Source organism: Penicillium daleae, assembly GCF_028827525.1.
Source record: "Penicillium daleae strain IBT 16125 chromosome Unknown utg000008l_segment0_segment0, whole genome shotgun sequence".
NCBI classification, from domain to species: domain Eukaryota; kingdom Fungi; phylum Ascomycota; class Eurotiomycetes; order Eurotiales; family Aspergillaceae; genus Penicillium; species Penicillium daleae.
The window spans coordinates 5,393,034-5,410,708 of record NW_026623156.1 but is presented as its reverse complement, the minus strand read 5'-3'; the positions used below and the strand labels follow the sequence as shown (position 1 = coordinate 5,410,708).

The following is a 17,675-nucleotide window of genomic DNA, read 5'->3' as shown; positions in this document are numbered from 1 at the left end:
ACATAGGAAGTTGAAGCCTGTCTAAATGGATCGTTTCGTCAGTCTCTACACGAACCAGGTACACCGACTCGTGGTCTGCGTAGTAATCCGACAGCCGTGATAATGTAGTTGTCCGGGTCCAGAACGCGCGTTCTTGGTTGAGCCTCGAAAGGAGACCCATTTACCTTGGAAGTAACGTAGTAGTGGTTACTGGATGGCTTGTTTTCTTTGTACTGTAGATCGATCGAAGGAAGGGGGCCAATGCACGGTCTATCTCCCCGCTCAGGCACATAGAAACGCCCATGTCCATATTCGGTGACCCGGAGAGAATACGACGGAGTACACTGCCGCCCATAGGGAACGAAGTCTTAGGTTTTAGCGAGATGGAGATGTATACATAGTTCTGCTCTCTGCTTTTACCTTTATATGTCTGCTGTAGTTGGTTAATCAACACCCTGCTGAGTCTATCCCGCTCAGTTGATCAGTTCCTCTTGACGGTCCACTCCACACCATAACTGGCTCTATATCCTATCCCTGCGAGGTAATGTTTATAAGAAACATCCTTGAGTTTGGCAAAGGAGTAGTCTCTCAAGATCCATAAAATCCCAAGGTTGAGCTGGGCTGTCCATCATCAATTATATAAGCACAGTCACCTGACAGCGAGTGATGCCGCCATCACATGGGACTGACCATCGCAACCAACCATCGCAAGTCATCGAAACCTTGCGAGGCTGCTGATGCGCCTCACTGGAAGACTCCTTCAACTTCCTACATCATTCCAAGCGACTGACTCACACACAGTACTTATTGTCACCGACCTGTCAGTCCCTGGTCTTTGAATGGTTCCTTGCGGGGCGTTTGATTTGCTTATCGATCCCGCAAAGCTTCCTTATCGCACCCTGTTGGAGCTGTCCAAGTTGCGTGACCCGCTCGTTGGATGATTCAGGTGCCAGCGCCTGACCGCATATGCTTCATCTGATATGACCTTGTCAGTTGCATCTCTGCTGGTTGGCTTGCCGTGATCGAAGTCCGCCTGACGCGGGCCCCGACGCCAATACCCATCCCTGATCGCCGCCCTATCGGCCCCGAGCTGTCACCCACGCCCCCCCGGCCTGCCTCCTCCGGTCGCTACTACACTTCTCCGACTCGGTCTTGGGCCTTGCTCGGCCTTGACCTTCAACTTTCACCGGGAATAACAAGCTGTGGTATTTTTAGGATGCGGCCTTTGTTAGACGATGCTAAACGGCAACCGGAACGGGCGGATCAGAGGTTGAGTGCAAGCATGAGACCTTATTCTGGCCAGCGTTTCCTTGCCGATCGATTGCCGGAGCGATTTAAAGATGGCGATGATGCCCAGGTCGATTATTCTGCTCCGCCGCAGAACATGCGTTCCAGAGATGGCCATATGCACTATATGCAACAGTCTCTATTCTCCGTTCTTGCTGCAGTTGGCTCCAGATCTGATTTCCGGGGTCGCTTCGATGACTCGAGCGATAGCGAGGAGAGACCGGAGAAACTCATACAAAGACCGGCCTGCAGTCGGGATCCAGCAGAGAAGGTTCATCGGACCGACGTCGCACCAGCAGGAATGCGGATATAACCCTACAAGACGAGGCAGAGGAGCGAGGACGCCGTCATCAAAGGACGAAATCAGAGAACAAACTATTGCGAAGGATACCTGGAGTAGGATCCCAGGACAAACCAGATGAGCCGCTAGCGGCCAGTGCAGCGACTCTCAAACTACCAGCGAGGCGAACCCGTAGTGCTACTCCCCGGGCAGCTCCCATCCTCACTCGCATGGTACAAGCTCAGAACCGATTTGACACCGCCGCGACGCCCGAAGATCCGCCGTCTAGGCCTGATTCTCCAGGTCATGATCGCCCAGAACCATCTTCTTCTGCCCTGTCCACGCGGCTGATGGAGATGTTTGGTTTCGAAAGGCCTGAAAAGGTCTTGGTAGAATATGCCTGCGCTCTGCTGCAGAGTATGCTCCTTCAGGGATACATGTATGTCACGGAAGGGCATATCTGCTTCTATGCCTACCTCCCGAAGAAGTCGACCGCAGCCATCAAGTCTGGATCCCTCTCGAAGCGTGGTCGGAAAAATCCCAAGTACAACCGCTACTGGTTTGTTTTGAAGGGCGACGTCTTGTCATACTACGCCGATCCTTCAAACCTTTACTTTCCAAGTGGCCATGTAGATCTGCGGTACGGGATCTCCGCGTCTCTCGCGGAGACTAAATCCCAAGACTCTGATGTGAAGGATTTTCAAGTCACAACCGATCAGCGAACTTATTATTTCAGGGCTGACAGCGCCACAAGCGCAAAGGAGTGGGTGAAATCTCTCCAGCAGGTCATATTCCGTTCCCACAATGAAGGAGACAGTGTCAAGATCGCATTCCCCATTGAGAGTGTGATTGATTTGGAGGAGAGTCCCATGGCCGAGTTTGCTGAAACGTTCAAAATTCGTGTCCTAGATAACAACGAGACCTATGCCATCGACGAGGTAATTCCTGGCCCTTCACATGTCTCCAACCTATTCTGACCGTGGTTTAGTATTTCTTCACGTTCTTCAATTCCGGACGAGATGCTTTTAACTATCTAAAGAGCATGGTCAATTCCTCCCCCGCGAAGAACTTATCGGATGAGTCCCCTCACAAGGGCGATGACAAAGCTCAACATGGAATCAGCACAAGAGATTCCACTATAATGGCTGCCGACAGCAGACGCCTGTCTGTTCAGACAGATGATCAGTCCCCACACGGTCGAAGCACAAGCATCGAGAATGATCCACAAGATTCCGCAGATTCGTTTGCTCCGTCAATAGACCGAGGGACGGAATCATCGCGTACCGTTCAGTCAATCACCGAGACCAATGAATCGGCGAGTCAAATACTCAACCGCAGTGACGTCTTCCAGTCACCCACCATGCGATCTCTCCCAAGGCGTTCATCTGATGTGGTTGATGCTGGTCGGCGACGATCGGATGATACTGCTCGATCCGCATCTGCGCGACTGGGCCATATGGTGCGACGAGATAGCTCGGGTCTATCCAGTCCCAACAGAAACGCAGAGGATCTCCGCATCGCCCGCGGATCCGCTGATCAAAGGATCCCACATGCTTCTCGGCATCCCCCTGGTATGCCCTTGAACGATCTCGTGAAAGCTGGAGCGTACCCTCTCCAGCGTGCTGCTGGATTTGCCGAGTACCTCAAAAGCAGATCCAAGCAGATGAGTAGCTTACTGGCAACGGAATCAATGGGCTATATTGAGAAGGTCTCTGGCATGTGGGCAGGAGGTCAAAAGCATTACGGCGAGACTGAAGAAGTGCTTCACGATGACCCAACAGTCGATCCGGAGGACAAGGAAGACGGGCTCAAACATGGAGACCGGTTCCGAGCGCATTTCGGTCTACCTCCCACGGAGCATCTCCAAGCAACATACTACGCATACCTGACTCGCGTTCTCCCTTTATACGGAAAAATATATCTCAGCGAGAGGAAGATTTGTTTTCGTAGTTTGCTTCCCGGCACTCGCACAAAGATGATTTTACCGCTCAAAGACGTCGAGAATGTGGAGAAGGAGAAAGGATTCCGGTTCGGCTACCAAGGACTTGTTGTCATAGTTCGCGGTCACGAGGAGCTTTTCTTCGAGTTCAATTCGGCCGATGCACGAGACGACTGTGCTGTCACATTGCATCAAAACTTGGAGTCCGTCAAGTACCTGGTGGAATCTGGCATGCTTGCAGAGGAAGAGCGAGACCGAGTTGAAGCTGCTAAAGCGGAGCATCGCATGCTTCAAGAGGCGAGACTTGACACTCCCGAAGAGCATGACACCCACCCAGCGCTCAATGAGAGCTCGTCGGAAATCTCTCCATTCTTTGACGATCCTCGCGCTTCGATCATCAATTTCAAGCCAACTGAGTCTCTGAAGATCACTTGTCTAACAATTGGCTCCCGGGGTGATGTGCAGCCCTACATTGCGCTGTGCAAGGGACTCCTCGCCGAAGGCCACAAGCCAAAGATCGCAACCCACGCTGAATTTGAGCCGTGGATTCGCAGTCATGGCATTGATTTCGCTCTCGTGGATGGAGATCCCGCCGAGTTGATGCGTATCTGTGTGGAGAATGGGATGTTCACATACTCTTTCCTCCGGGAAGCTACGTCAAAGTTTAGAGGGTGGATTGATGACCTGCTGTCCTCATCATGGGCCAGCTGTCAAGGAAGTGATGTTCTTATCGAGTCGCCAAGTGCAATGGCAGGCATTCATATTGCAGAGGCCCTTCGAATTCCCTATTTCCGCGGCTTCACCATGCCATGGTCAAGGACTCGGGCATACCCACATGCCTTTGCGGTGCCAGAAACGCGCATGGGAGGAGCTTACAACTACATCACGTACGTGATGTTTGACAATATCTTTTGAAAGCTATCGCTGGGCAGGTGAATCGCTGGCGTAATAACGAGTTGGGTCTCAAAGCCACTACTTTGGACAAGATGCAACAGAACAAAGTCCCATTTTTGTACAATTACTCGCCTTCTGTGGTGCCACCGCCTCTCGATTATCCAGATTGGATTCGCATCACAGGCTACTGGTTCTTGAATGAGGGTTCCAACTGGACTCCACCTGCTGAGCTTTCTGCTTTTATCGAACGAGCTCGTGCTGATGGCAAGAAGATCGTCTACATTGGCTTTGGGTCGATTGTTGTCTCAGACCCGGCTGCTTTAACACGGACGGTTATTGAGTCAGTCAAAAAGGCCGATGTTCGATGTATCCTTTCCAAAGGATGGTCGGATCGACTTGGTGATCCTTCTAGCCAGAAGATTGAAACTCCCCTTCCACCGGAAATCCACCAAATTCAATCGGCACCTCACGACTGGCTATTCTCACAGATTGATGCTGCTGCTCATCATGGAGGAGCAGGTACAACCGGAGCGAGTCTACGAGCTGGCGTTCCTACAATCATCAAACCCTTCTTTGGCGATCAATTTTTCTTCGGGTCACGCGTGGAGGATCTAGGTGTGGGGATCTGCATGAAGAAACTAAATGTCAGTGTCTTCTCTCGGGCGTTGTGGGAGGCTACGCATAGCGAGCGAATGATCGTGAAGGCTCGAAACTTGGGCCTACAAATTCGTAATGTGAGTACTTGTCCAATGGGATTGTCTGAAGGTAAAGAAACTAACTCGCGAAATGTAGGAGGACGGCGTCGCTACAGCGATCCAATCTCTTTATAGAGATATGGAGTACGCGAAGACACTCGCACGTCAGCGCTCCATTGCCTCGTCTACGCCCTTCTCACCTACCCCCTCCGCACAGGCCTCGCCAGATCACGACGACGACGATGTCGACGACATTGAAGAGTGGACGTTCGTCGGCGACGAGAATGAGATAGAGCTTACGAAGCGAATGCGTGATTTGTCTGCATCCGACCGCGAGAAAGTGGCTTCGTCTATGTTCCAATGATATTCCCCTAAGTTTCCATTTTGTTTTTCAATGCATTTTCTCTGCTTTGGTTTCAGTGACTTTTGATGTCTCATGATTGTCATGGACGCGAGTCTACATGATTTACGAATGCATGCGTCTCTAATTGTCTGGCGTTTGCGAGCTTGAGATCGCACAGATTTGTTTCTTTGCTTAGGGCTGTTTTTCGATTGAATACACCATGTTTCCTCTCTTACTTTTATAATATTCCATAATCAACTAGACTGTTTCAATTTCCGTGGATCTATTTAATAGGCAATGCATTGTGCCTTGATATCGAGAACTCTTTTCCTTCCTAGAACGTCAGGCTTACACATCAACTGATCCTCCACCTGCTCTCGAGGTTGACTGCGATCAAGCTCTCCAATGAGCGAAGATAAAGAATGACTGCTCCTTAGGCAATTCATGAATTGAGACCCAATTCAGACGCAAAGACGACCGAGATCACACATAATGCAAGGCAGTTTTCGAAACAGGTTTCCCAGCGAAAGGGTCGTCAGAGGAATCCTCGTTCCATTTATACTCCAGGGTCCACGCAACGAACCGAGCATGTTCCTGAGCCTTTTTCTTGTCAAATTTAGGCAAAACAACTTCATCCCCATTCTTACTCGGTAGTATGACCTCGTCAGAGCGATTTTCAGGAGCAAGATATGTCTTGGCGAGGAAAGCGAAGCCAGCATCAAGCCCAGCAGTAATGCCGGACGATGTCAAGAACTTGCCATCTTCCACCCACCGTCCTTGTCTTTTCCACTTGACGTCGGGATCTGGAATTTTCAGTATAATATCATGTTGCACTATTTGTGGAACGTACACTTTGGTGTCATTTCATCAAATACCCGCTTGTTGCAAGTTGCCTCGCGTCCATTCAATCGGCCCGTCGCAGCGAGAATCAACGACCCCGTACACACGGTGAAAACATTGCGGGCACGATCCACCAGCTGACCGATCTTTTTAAGCAGCATGGGATCATCTAGTAGGTGGATCATGCTCAGACCTCCAGGGATGAACAAGGTGTCGAAGGGTTCGGGATCTTTGAGGGCATCCGCGATCGATAGATTGGGAACCACTCTGACGCTGTTTTTGATAGAGCACTCAAGGCCCTGCGGAGCTTCTAGATTGTGCACATTGACTAGCTCCAAGGTATAGTAATCACTGCGGGAAACTATAGCCCCTAGTGGCCCGAATAGGTCCAAGGCTTCGAAGTCATGGTAGACCAGGGCGAGGATACGATGTTCCAATGGCATTGCTGGTATTGGACAAACAGAGAAATTGGGAATTTAGAGAGTTGAACGGATTGTTTGTGTCCAAGTTGTCTGAGTGGAATGGACATTGTTAGGAGTAGATCTGCGAAGTTTATAATGTATCTACTCCGCTCGGCAAAGTTGACATTGCGGAGTTATACGGAGTTTCGGGGTTTCACGCCGCCAACGTACACTGCGGGGTTCAATGATGGAAAATAAGTCCATGAAATAGTCAAAGCAATCCAAAATCATTCTCAGGGGGTAAAACAATCTACATAGGTTGCCTATGCAGATCGAAGCTATGGTCTTGCTATGTTATGAGTACCTAAGATTCGGGATATACACAAAGCCTTCTCAAAGAATAGCATTCTTGTACAGTGGCAGTTCTAAAGTCTGAATCTAGAGGTCTAGGAAAACCTCCAGCTAGATATTCTTCAACCTTCTTTTCATTAAAGACTTTCCAAATGTCTTTTTGGATCAGTTAGGCACAATTCCTCAACTTGTTGTTCAGATTATGACTAATGAGGTGGATGATTTCGGACATGTCCAAGAGATTTCAAACTTATCGAACCACACTGTAGCAACCTTGGAAGATTACGTCCATAGTGGCAGCCCTAATAGTTAATGCGATAGGAATCACTCAATGACGCCCTGCCAACCGGTACATAGTGACGGCAGTTATAGGCAAAAGCGAGCTGGCCGTGGCGTCCCATTCCGCAGCCATCTTCTCCGAGAGGCCGCCTGGTCGCTCTGGCTGAAGGTGAGTAACCTCCTTTTGGATAAACCCGTGACGCTCATAGAAAGGGACTGCCGGCGGAGCGGCTTCAATCCATACATCCAGGCCCTTTTCATCAGTTTTCTCCATTCCCCATTGCATAAGTAAATGCCCTATCCCCAGCTTGCGATACTCGGGCAGCGTGAAAAAGCTACCCAGTGTAGCATATGGGCCCCTTCCGCTTGTTGCGATCCGATTTCTTTCTTCACATTCACGGAGAATATGAAATGACTGGGCTGCGAAAAGTCTTGCGCCTCCTTCTGGATGACGCGTGGCTAGTGACTCGACGTCGGCTTCGAGAGAGCTCGAGTCTTCCGAGATGAAGATCCACTGGGCGCCGCCGACGAGCTTCTCGCTGGTCTCGGAGTCTTGTGAGCTAATGGCTTTGATCCATATGGTTTCCACATTGGGATCTGGGTTCTGTGTTCCTTCTTGCGCTTTGGCAGCGGTGTCAGCAATGGTTTTTTGGCGATCGTTGTCGAGGATTGGGCAGTATAAACGGAAGATAGGTTGAAGTGGAGTCTCGAATGCATATCGTTCCGCAGCGATCATATCAGGGAGCTCTTCGATGGTCACATTCTTCAATTTGAAAGCCATGCTTGTGGTATAATTGTCGATGGGGGATGAAAGAGCTACAACTACAACCACCCCCGCGCTCGGGGTTTATAGTTGACGAGGCCCTCGCTCTTGCACCAAAAGAGTTAGTCAATCAGCGCGGCTCTCGCGCGTGGACTACTTATTGGCAGATGATCAGATGCTTCTGGGTTACCTCCAAAGACAATTTGCTTATTCCATGGACCTTCCCTTGCGAAGGATGGCTGCTTTCCACCTATTAACTCGATGCAACGGCTTTGAATCCATGGAGCTAATTATATCTCACTAACAAGCCATCTTCTGACAAGTTTGTTGAATTCCACAGCTATCACTACATTAATTAGCAATTGAAAAATTGGTGATTTCATAGCGAGCACATGTTCGGGAGATTTGGATCCCTGTTTCGATACCATTCATGTTTGGGCCAAGTCCATACACCTTCGTCTTGCAGTACAGTACTTGCTTATCATGTCAAAAGTCGTTTCATTTTAGGTATCCAGTAAATCAACACTTTATCCCATCAACCAAGGCTATCTCTCTATTTGGTATCGTCCCCTTTTCCCTCAGCCTTCTCTTTCCGCCGTTGCACCACATCCCAGTTATACACGCGAGCCGTCGCAACCTCCAAAGTCTACCAAACAAAAATCAGCACAACGATCCCAACTTTGAGATCTAACTGTAAGTTCCAGTACATACCGTAATCTGCTCGCGCAAGAACTCCAGATCCTCCTCGCAGTGGGCAAGACTAGACTCCGCCGCCGTCAATTTCTCCGCCAGCATGTTCTCAGCCTCGTCCAGCGGGTATGCGAGCATGACGTTCGCGCCAAGCCAGAGGTACACTTCTTCCATGTCGGTGGGGAAACTGAAGCACGGGCGTAGAGGGTATCATTGAGTTCGAAGTTGGTTTCGAGGTCGGTATCTGGGTTGGCCTGTAACAAGAAATAAAGAGAGCAAGATTAGTCCATGGTATTGCAACCCCATACATGCAGCTCCATCTCAGCACCGAGTATATCGCAACGTACCTCCTTGCGCAACTTCAAAAACCGCACCATCTCCAACGTCTTCTTGATATCGGGGATCTTCTCACGCAGTCCCTGCCCGCGACGCTGGGTGTTGACCTCCATGAACTGGTACTTGGAGATCATCTCCTGGAAGGAGCGCAGGGTGGATTCGACCTCGTCGCGTGAGGAAACATAGTCGCTCACATTGTCGATGAAGGGCGCCACGGGGATTCCGCGTGGGTTGGTTTGTGTTGTTACCGCGCTGGAATGATGGAGGGGTTATTAGTTAATTTGGACGGACGAGGGAGGGGAGCGCGCTATATCGCGGTGAATTGTAGCCGGGATAATAGGGGAATTTGGGGGAGATGCAGAATTATGATGGGTATATGGGTTGAATCAGGTTGCATTGAGCACTCACGCTTTGGATTTGGAGTCCGCCATGGCTGGGCGCTGTTGTGAATGAAGCAAAAGTGGGGAGAGGAGCTTGCCCGAACGGAGTTTCTGGGCGGCCGCTTGTTCTCTCCGCCGGAGCTTGGAAGCTGTCCTCGACAAGTCTCCTCCGCTACACCCAACCCAACTCTCAACTCCATCGAGGATGGTTCTCCTCGTTGCGACGGATCGCATAATAGCAGCCCTTGGGGCTGTACCTATCTCACAGCGATCGGAGCTCGATCTCCCCTCCGCGCTACAATCCCATGACCCGATTACACACGAGCAGCTGCTCCGTCTTGCGAAGCACCTCCAAAATAACATCCAATATCAAGCCACCACCACCGACGAACACAATCACTCTACAATACTAAACACTCTCCTCCACGGAACAAAAGTCTACATCCCCCCGCCCCCAAAGAAACCAGAACCCGTACGTCCCAGTACAAGGACCCATCTATGTACCCATCCTTACGAGCACAGTCTAACAAATCCACCGCAGAGCCCGGAATACCTCGCCTCAAAAGCCCGCCTCCTCGCCGAAGCCGAACGAGCAGCCTACCAGCGCCTCCTAAATCCAACCTACCCCCCCCCCCGACCACGCCGATCCCCACGCCCCCTCCCCCGACGCAACAGAAGACACCCTCACCCCCAGCTTAGTCTTCAACATCTTCCTCTCCGTTGTGATAACAGGGTTCAGTGTGTACTGGGCGCTGACAAAGTTCACTATGCCTACGATTCTGGCCAGAACGTTTACCTCGTGGACGGGGCCGGGCGGGCAAGATGGCGATACGGGGGAGGTTACGGGCGGTGCATCGGATGCGGTGCGCGTGCTTGTTTCTTTTTTTGCCGCGTTGGCGGTGGCGGTTGCGGAGGCTTTCTTGTATGGGGCGTATCTGGAGAAGGTGTCGAGGGCGCGGGCGAAGGAGAAGAGGGTTAAGGAGCGGAAGGTGTTTGTTGGGAGGGTTGGGGGGAGGGGGAGAAGGTAGCGGGAGATGAGAGTGTGGTGGATGTTGATGTGGATTTGAGCCGGAAGGAGGAGATTTGGGGGAAGGGAGTTAACGGGGGAGTAAGGAGGAGAGTACGAGAGAAGTGGGAGAAGGAGAATGGACAGGAGAAGGATAAAGAGGGATAATATATACTACCATGAACTTGTGTACACTAGATGATATACCCATAGCGATTGCGTTAAAACATGATACTGTTGTATTCTATACCTAAAGCTACAAACGCGCTGTCATTACTCTAACGGGTATGAATGCTGTTCAGTCATTAGTGCTCGTCGAGAAACGAGATGCAGGAGATATGGCGCGCTGCCAGAAAGGTCAACTTGTCCCGCACATTGGTGACAAAGGAGATGCGAAGAGAAGAAAAAGAGGACGGAGGATGGAGAGAATGAGAGAGGGGGGCTCAAACCCGCTTCTCAAGGAGCAGCTTGCCGGAGGGTTCCTTGTTGTCAAAGCCCGCCTCGCGGCTGAAGACACGCTCACCACGCAGCCACGTCTCGCGGACCATGCCGCGCAGGGTGCGGCCCTGGTAGGGAGAGCACTTGTTGCGGAAGAGCATGGTGCTAGGCTCGACTACCCACTCGGCAGAGTCGTCGAAGACGCAAATGTCGGCGTCGAAGCCCACGCGCAAATCACCCTTGCGGGTCTGCAGGCCGACCTGGGCAGCGGTGTTGGCGCAGCAGAGGCGGACCACGTCTTGCAACGCGTTCTTGGTGTTCTCGTCGCCGGGGGATGGGGTCAGGCCCTTGCGACGGCTGAGCTCAGTCCAGAGGATGGGTAGACCCATGCCAACGGAGGAGATACCGCCCCACGCGGAGAAGAAGTTGCCGGTGTCTTCGACGGTTTCGCCGTTGGTAGAGCAGTGTCCGGGCACATGCGTGGGAAGCAGCTTCAAGTTGGGCGTGCAGGGAGAGTGATCCGAGACGACGGTCTGAATGACCCCGTCGTTGTTGTGCTTCGCCAGCTCCTCCCAGAGACCGTCCTGGTTCAGCTTGGAACGGATAGGTGGGCAGCACTTGTGGCGGGTGTCGCCATCACGGATCTCCTCGGCAGCCAGGGACAGGTAGTGGAAGCAAGTCTCGGCGGTGATCTTGATACCCTTGGCGCGGGCTTCCCGCAAGAGCGGGATGCCTTCCATGGCAGACAAGTGGACGATGTGCAATTGGAGGTTAGGAGCGAGATGGGCCATTGAGAGAATCCGCTCAATGGCACAGGTCTCAAAGGCCGAGGGACGAGAAGCCAGGAAGGTCGAGTAGGCCTCAAGAGGGCCTGCCGGAGCCGCTGGGGGCTCGGAAGCCTGAACCTCGTCACCCACCGAGGCAGTAATGGGGGGAACCATCTCAGCGTGGAACATGAGGGTGGTAGGCTCATCTGCCAGTTCACCCATAGCCTTTTGGATATCCTCCTGGCTCACAGCAGGGAACTCATCAACCTATTAAGGGATTATTAGTATATGGATCAGTCTGAACAATAAATGATCTCATCACTTACACCGCTGTCAATCAGGAAACCCTTGAATCCGCGAACACCCTCCTGAACCAGACCCTTGAGATCGCCCGCATTACCGGGGATGATGCCACCATAGAAGCCAACATCAACCCAGCACTTGCCTTGGGCAGCGGCGAGCTTCTCCTTAAAGTTGGCCACAGTAGTAGTCGGGGGAATAGCGTTCAGAGGCATATCAATGACGGTGGTGACACCGCCAAAGGCCGCGGCCTGGGTGCCCGTGTAGAAACCCTCCCATTCGGTACGGCCAGGCTCGTTCAGGTGAACGTGCGCATCGACCAGTCCGGGCAGCAGCACATGGGGCGAGTAGTCGGTGTAGGGCGTACCGTCGGGGAATTCCGAAGCTGGGATAATCGAGTCAAAGACGGCGGTAATCCTGCCCGTCGTACGAGAGATGACCACTGTCGCAGAGGTCAAACGGCCGGAGATAACGGCGCGGGAGGAAGCCACCACGGCAATGGAGGGGATGTTAGCGGTGGCCATGTTCGCTAGTGTTGGCGGGGGCTTGCTCTTTCTTGCACGCCTTTTGGTCACAATATCCCGGAGAGGCTCGACGAGTGGTCGGTAGTGGCGACAAGGGAGGATACGATGGATAAGATTAGAGTCGAGGGTAGCGGGTCCGATGCAGGATTAGGGTTATATAGAAAGAAGCAAAAGTCGGGTGGCGGCGAGTGAGAAGCGTGTATAAAAAGAAAGAAAGTCGAGACGGGATTGGGGGAAGATAAGACGAGGGGTTAATCCCAGGGGATAGAATATTATATATAGCAAAAGAACCAGGCTTATCTGCAGAGAGAAAAATGTGGAAGAGGACGGGCGATAAGGAAGTCCGGGGGAGGGGATATAAATAACAAAGCACAGCCCTGAAGGGGAAAAGAAATTTTTTTTTTCGACTTGCAGTGGCAGGATGTACTGGACAGTACCCACGTACAATATGGGACCGGGGAATTGCGGCCCACGGGCAGAGAGTCAACGGAGAGAAGCATCAAAGTGTATACCCACTGAAGGAAATCCCACCCGGTCGAGGGGCTGAGGAGAGGCATTCCATTGCCAACGCGCCCCCCGATGTCGTCGCAATTACTCGATGATTGGCAAAACGAGTGGCTAAACTGGACTCCCACGAGAGCCAGTCAAGTCAGCACAGACCGGGGCCTGGGGCAGACCTCATGATCACCGAATACCCTCACCTTTGCCGGATCGGGAGGAGATGCCTGAGCGCGGGCTCCCGACCATTTGCGGTCTGCGGCGGGCGGCTCCTACAGGCGTTGGATCTGCCAGTACTGCGATGGTGTCCTTACTGACCACTGGCCATCGAACTTGAGGTCTCCGTACAGGAGTCCTCCGTACAAAGCACGGCATGGATCCATGGTTCAGATGGCCATGAATGATCAGCATGGGAGGCGAAAAGAGCACGGCCGATGGTTGGCCGACGGGGATGACCCTTTCGAAGATTTAAAGATCCAACGAGATTCCAGGCCCAACACGAGGGGAGGACCATCGGGCACCTCCGATGGATCCTAACGAGACAAAAAGCCCACGGCTTATCACTGGGCCGTCTGATCCGAAATTCCTTCCTTTTATCAGCAGCCTGTTACTCGATCAAAACTGCCCGTGGCCGTTTTCCCTTACTCGATGAAAACCTCTGGCGAATCGCAGCAGACCGGCTGGTCTCCGACTGCGCTGGCTCACAACCCGATTCAACGGTGGGTTCGGGTGGTCTTTGGGTGGGAGATAATTGGCATGTGGACGCTCTTCTGCCCCCCTCTCTCTCTTGCGGTCGCGTTCACGGCTGTCGCTGCGGTCGGCGGCCTCCGACAGATGAGGGGGAGTTGGAGGGCTTCCATCGAGTAACCATCGAGTAAAACATGCCGCCACTAAGTGGGTGATCTCCTCGGTTCGTACATGGTTTGCACGATGATGATGATGATGATGATGATGGAAAGTCGAAGTTGAATAATGGGAAGTTGTCGGTGGTGGATGTTCGGGGTTGGAAGAAAACCACCTGCTCTCATCTCATCCCTTGTTGACTTGGATGACTGTTGGACAACAGGACAAAAAAACAAGGCATGACCTGATTGCGCCATCTGCTGCCCGTACGGAGTACTCACTCCTGGACTGGACGCTTGGGACCAGCCGATCAGCAACCCAGCATTATTGGCAGGATACTTATGGAGAGGGTCGTCTACTTGGACCACGGACTACTGACTCTACAGAGCATACTGCGGCATAACGTCGTACTATCAAACCCTAGCATTCTCGGTCAAGGCTTGAATACTGCTAATTCTTAGGACCCGTGAAACAGAGAAGAACTCATGCCACATTTTGCAATTGTTATCGCGGCAAACTCAATTCATCTGCGTTTCAATTCCATCCGTCTATACCTTCCTGTCACCACCTGTCAGACGTCTCTTGATCCACAATCGGATGGCAAAACTACTTAAGAGAGCAGCACTTACAATAATACATCCTTCAAAAATAAACCTGAAACCCTCAGATATCCCCATCGCTTCCTTACCATTTACATTAAACCCGTGGGAAAGCAGACCCTGCATACACAACGCTATGGATATAATTTACAGAATCACGCATGCCTTTCGCTTCCGGTTTTCATCCTTATACAAGCCCAGATATGCTTCATTCACCCATACCCCAGTAAGAAAATGACGACGGATTGCAGTCGCGCCCGTACTTTCAAAAAAGACCCGAAGATCCTCTTCCCACGTCAGATCCTCCTGTGCCTTTCCTATTTCTTGAATGACAGCCGCTCGGTGCTCTGCATTGGCAGTCTTCATCTGCTTTCTCAAGTTCGGATCCGCATACAGAGTTGCACGATCCTGAAGGCTCTTCCACTCGATGCAACAAAATAGAATTTCTTCTCCCTTGGATGAACGGACGGTTTGTGTAGAGAACGATCTCACTAGGACGTGTGCCAGCCCCGCACACGATCCCCCAGGCCAATAAGGCTCGAGGAACGGATACAGCATCATAGGACGCTTGGGGTTGTAAAAGGTGATGAATTCCAGGCACTTAGGGCCAGAGTCTGCACCCGGGTAAACAAGCTTGATGCCTTCATCAAGTCTAAAAATAGACTCTATCGAGATGGGGGATTCCAGCAGTGGCGAGAGTAGTCGGCTCAGCGTCGAGGTTTCAGACGTACACTCGGTCTGGATACGCTGGAACTTCACATCCGGACACTGTGCTGGGAAAGTCAGAATCTTGAAGATTGACAGAAGACATTCAGACTTACGGTATAGATAAATGACCTTCCGCGGGCTCTCCTGGTCCACACAGCAGAAGCTGTACTCTGCGATCTTCTGATTGTGATCATGAGACGGAGTATCTGGTATGTCCAGACCCAAGTCCCGCAATCGCGCCAGGCTGTTGTACCAGTGACCCTGGGAGGGATGCGATGCTTTCTTCAAATCCGTTGCGAAATCCCGCAAATGCAGCTCAATCATACAGGCCATGGTCGTTGACATGGGGTTGTGAGTTGCTCAAGCTCAGGATGCGAACTTGAAGTTACTCGTTTCAACTTCAATGACGTTACGACGTCAACAGAAATTGGCCCCAACAGAGATCAACAGTCAGCATTTAGCCTTGCCACAGGGCCAAAATACAAGCCGAGTTGAACTAGTGGCATGGATACGCGTTACCATGATCCAGGGTGATTGAAATACAAAGGGGTGATGGGAGCCATATCAGAATCAGAGTGCTGTTTGAGGTTGGCGATCGGGCCGCTACGACAGATGAGAGCAGATACCAAGAAATCGGCCTCACGCTGTCGTGCAAATCACGGGAACTAACAAAGGATTATCCCAATAGCATATGATACGGATATAATGGCGTCGACTAGAATTGTCCGACATAGCAGAGTATCAGAAACTCGTTACACTGCTTGAAATCTGAGTGCTCTTAATGACTACATCAGATATCTCTACAACCTACAAGAGGATTCAAAGAGGCATCTGGAATTCGTTCTAGTTCATCTGGCAATATGCCGACAAGTTCCATTCTCATCCTCAGAACAAGAAGCTAGGAACTCATCGGGCTCAAAACCAAAGCAAACTGCGGCCGCACAATTCTGAGCACCCTCGATTTCACTTATTTGTTCCCCTCAGCCTCAGGCATAGTACTTCCGTCCTCGTCCTGCTAAAACTCTGCGGGCTTGACCTCAGCCGGAACAGATTCATCAGCCTCCACGTCATCCTCAGCTTTCACATCGTCCTCATCCGGGACCGTCATATTCTCAAGGGCCTCACGGGTCTCCTCGTCCATATCCTCAGCCCTGATCATAACCTGCTCGGCGTAATCGGGGTTCTGGTAAAGCATGTCAAGCCAGGCCAGCATATCCCGCCAGGCATGCGGCATGATGCATTCGACGTTGAGCTCCTCCCCAGAGGCGTAGCAGTTACAACCGTGATCACGGTAGCCAGATTGGAACTTGCCAGTCTTGTCGGAAGAAAGGACGTATGCGCGGCCACGAGAGGCGAGGAATGCAGTGAAGGACTCGGGGTCGGTCAGAGTGCTCATATCGAGATCTACTGCGGTAGACTGGAGCGGGTTGCCGAGACAGATGCCCGAGATATATGGTTTCCACACAGCCCCTCAAGCCGATGTTAGAGCGGCGGTCTTCCCTTGAATGCCCTTTCCAGTTGATGAACACTTACAACGCTTTTGTAGGTACTCGAGAGCACCCTGTCCACCCTCAGACACGCCAATCACATCAACACGGCACTTCTTGTCCAGCCATGGCCACAGGACATGGTCAAAGACGTACTGAATATGCTCCCGCCAGTCTTTGTTCCCGGGAATCACGTTGCGCCAGGAGCGAGTAGCTTGGCCCCATGGTCCAGCAGGTCGATCCGCTGCCTCCCAGGTTCGCTGCGTGACAGCACGAGAGGAGGCACAGTGCCAGAGTAACTGACCAGTATTGGCAATCACAAGAGCCGTGCCCGATTTGTCGTTATGCTCACTAAGAATACCCTTAGTGAAGTCGACAGCCGAGCCAAAGTTGATTCCGTCGTCTCCAATACAGCGATAGGCCCAGATACCCAGGTCCTGGACAGGTTCGCCGAAGACCACGATGATACGGGCCGCCTTAAACAGGTTCTTAGAAACCAGAATCGGCACATGCGGTTCGTCGGTAGGTGCCTTGGACTCTTGAGGGCCGTTGCCAAAGGGAACTCGCCAAATCTCGAGGCCAGCTTCCTGGATACGGTTCAAGACGATTTTACGGATGCATTCTGAGATTTGAGGATAACCAGTCAGCCTTAAATCAAACAAACGCTCTAATTTTCAAGTACCATCCATGGCTTCGCGGTTTTTGACATTGTAGCGATCATTCCTGTTGATTTTGTACTTGAATTCGGTCTGCAGGTCGGTGCTACTGCGGATCTTGTCGTCTTCTGTGAGAGTATACCTGCCTCAGGTGAGTCGCATGTCAAGAAAGGCTAGAAAAGTGGTCCAGAAATACTTACCCTAATTTCTCGAGGTCGGCAGGGAAGTGAGGGTCAGGGGGGAGATCGCTGTTGCGATAGACATACATCTTGCTGTGTGTCCTGAAGTGGCACTGAGTTATGATTGAAAAGTGAATCTTGCGGCTGTGAGAAAAAGAGAGTGGAGGGGATTTGAGGCAAGAGGGAAAGCGAGAAGAAGAAAGGAATAGAGTA

General features: G+C 51.6%; 8 protein-coding genes across 8 annotated transcripts; 2 read left to right on the top strand and 6 right to left on the bottom strand.

Moving 5' to 3' along the window:
• Positions 1–1,195: 1,195 nt before the first annotated feature.
• atg26 (uncharacterized protein) lies at positions 1,196–5,438 on the top strand (the record flags this gene model as incomplete). The annotated part of the gene is made up of 5 exons (XM_056913815.1): positions 1,196–1,517; positions 1,538–2,484; positions 2,535–4,376; positions 4,418–5,113; positions 5,172–5,438. 5 exons carry the CDS (start codon positions 1,196–1,198, stop codon positions 5,436–5,438), a joined length of 4,074 nt encoding a protein of 1,357 aa, XP_056762664.1.
• A 462-nt stretch (positions 5,439–5,900) lies between these two features.
• Positions 5,901–6,700, bottom strand: N7458_010432 (DJ-1/PfpI family protein; the record flags this gene model as incomplete). The annotated part of the gene is made up of 2 exons (XM_056913814.1): positions 5,901–6,220; positions 6,268–6,700. The coding sequence occupies 2 exons, from the start codon at positions 6,698–6,700 to the stop codon at positions 5,901–5,903; spliced, it is 753 nt and encodes a 250-aa protein (XP_056762663.1).
• A 637-nt stretch (positions 6,701–7,337) lies between these two features.
• On the bottom strand, positions 7,338–8,069 carry N7458_010431 (GNAT family N-acetyltransferase; the record flags this gene model as incomplete). Its single annotated transcript, XM_056913813.1, has 1 exon — positions 7,338–8,069. The coding sequence occupies one exon, from the start codon at positions 8,067–8,069 to the stop codon at positions 7,338–7,340; it is 732 nt and encodes a 243-aa protein (XP_056762662.1).
• A 535-nt stretch (positions 8,070–8,604) lies between these two features.
• Positions 8,605–9,508, bottom strand: N7458_010430 (tubulin-binding prefolding complex subunit PAC10; the record flags this gene model as incomplete). The annotated part of the gene is made up of 5 exons (XM_056913812.1): positions 8,605–8,697; positions 8,763–8,905; positions 8,938–8,995; positions 9,089–9,329; positions 9,486–9,508. The coding sequence occupies 5 exons, from the start codon at positions 9,506–9,508 to the stop codon at positions 8,605–8,607; spliced, it is 558 nt and encodes a 185-aa protein (XP_056762661.1).
• A 154-nt stretch (positions 9,509–9,662) lies between these two features.
• On the top strand, positions 9,663–10,485 carry N7458_010429 (uncharacterized protein; the record flags this gene model as incomplete). Its single annotated transcript, XM_056913811.1, has 3 exons — positions 9,663–9,929; positions 9,999–10,195; positions 10,245–10,485. 3 exons carry the CDS (start codon positions 9,663–9,665, stop codon positions 10,483–10,485), a joined length of 705 nt encoding a protein of 234 aa, XP_056762660.1.
• Positions 10,486–10,906: 421 nt separating this feature from the next.
• On the bottom strand, positions 10,907–12,492 carry N7458_010428 (allantoinase alX; the record flags this gene model as incomplete). Its single annotated transcript, XM_056913810.1, has 2 exons — positions 10,907–11,935; positions 11,995–12,492. The coding sequence occupies 2 exons, from the start codon at positions 12,490–12,492 to the stop codon at positions 10,907–10,909; spliced, it is 1,527 nt and encodes a 508-aa protein (XP_056762659.1).
• Positions 12,493–14,579: 2,087 nt separating this feature from the next.
• N7458_010427 (uncharacterized protein) lies at positions 14,580–15,473 on the bottom strand (the record flags this gene model as incomplete). Its single annotated transcript, XM_056913809.1, has 1 exon — positions 14,580–15,473. One exon carries the CDS (start codon positions 15,471–15,473, stop codon positions 14,580–14,582), a length of 894 nt encoding a protein of 297 aa, XP_056762658.1.
• A 682-nt stretch (positions 15,474–16,155) lies between these two features.
• Positions 16,156–17,551, bottom strand: N7458_010426 (uncharacterized protein; the record flags this gene model as incomplete). Its single annotated transcript, XM_056913808.1, has 4 exons — positions 16,156–16,610; positions 16,674–17,249; positions 17,310–17,425; positions 17,484–17,551. 4 exons carry the CDS (start codon positions 17,549–17,551, stop codon positions 16,156–16,158), a joined length of 1,215 nt encoding a protein of 404 aa, XP_056762657.1.
• Positions 17,552–17,675: the final 124 nt, after the last annotated feature.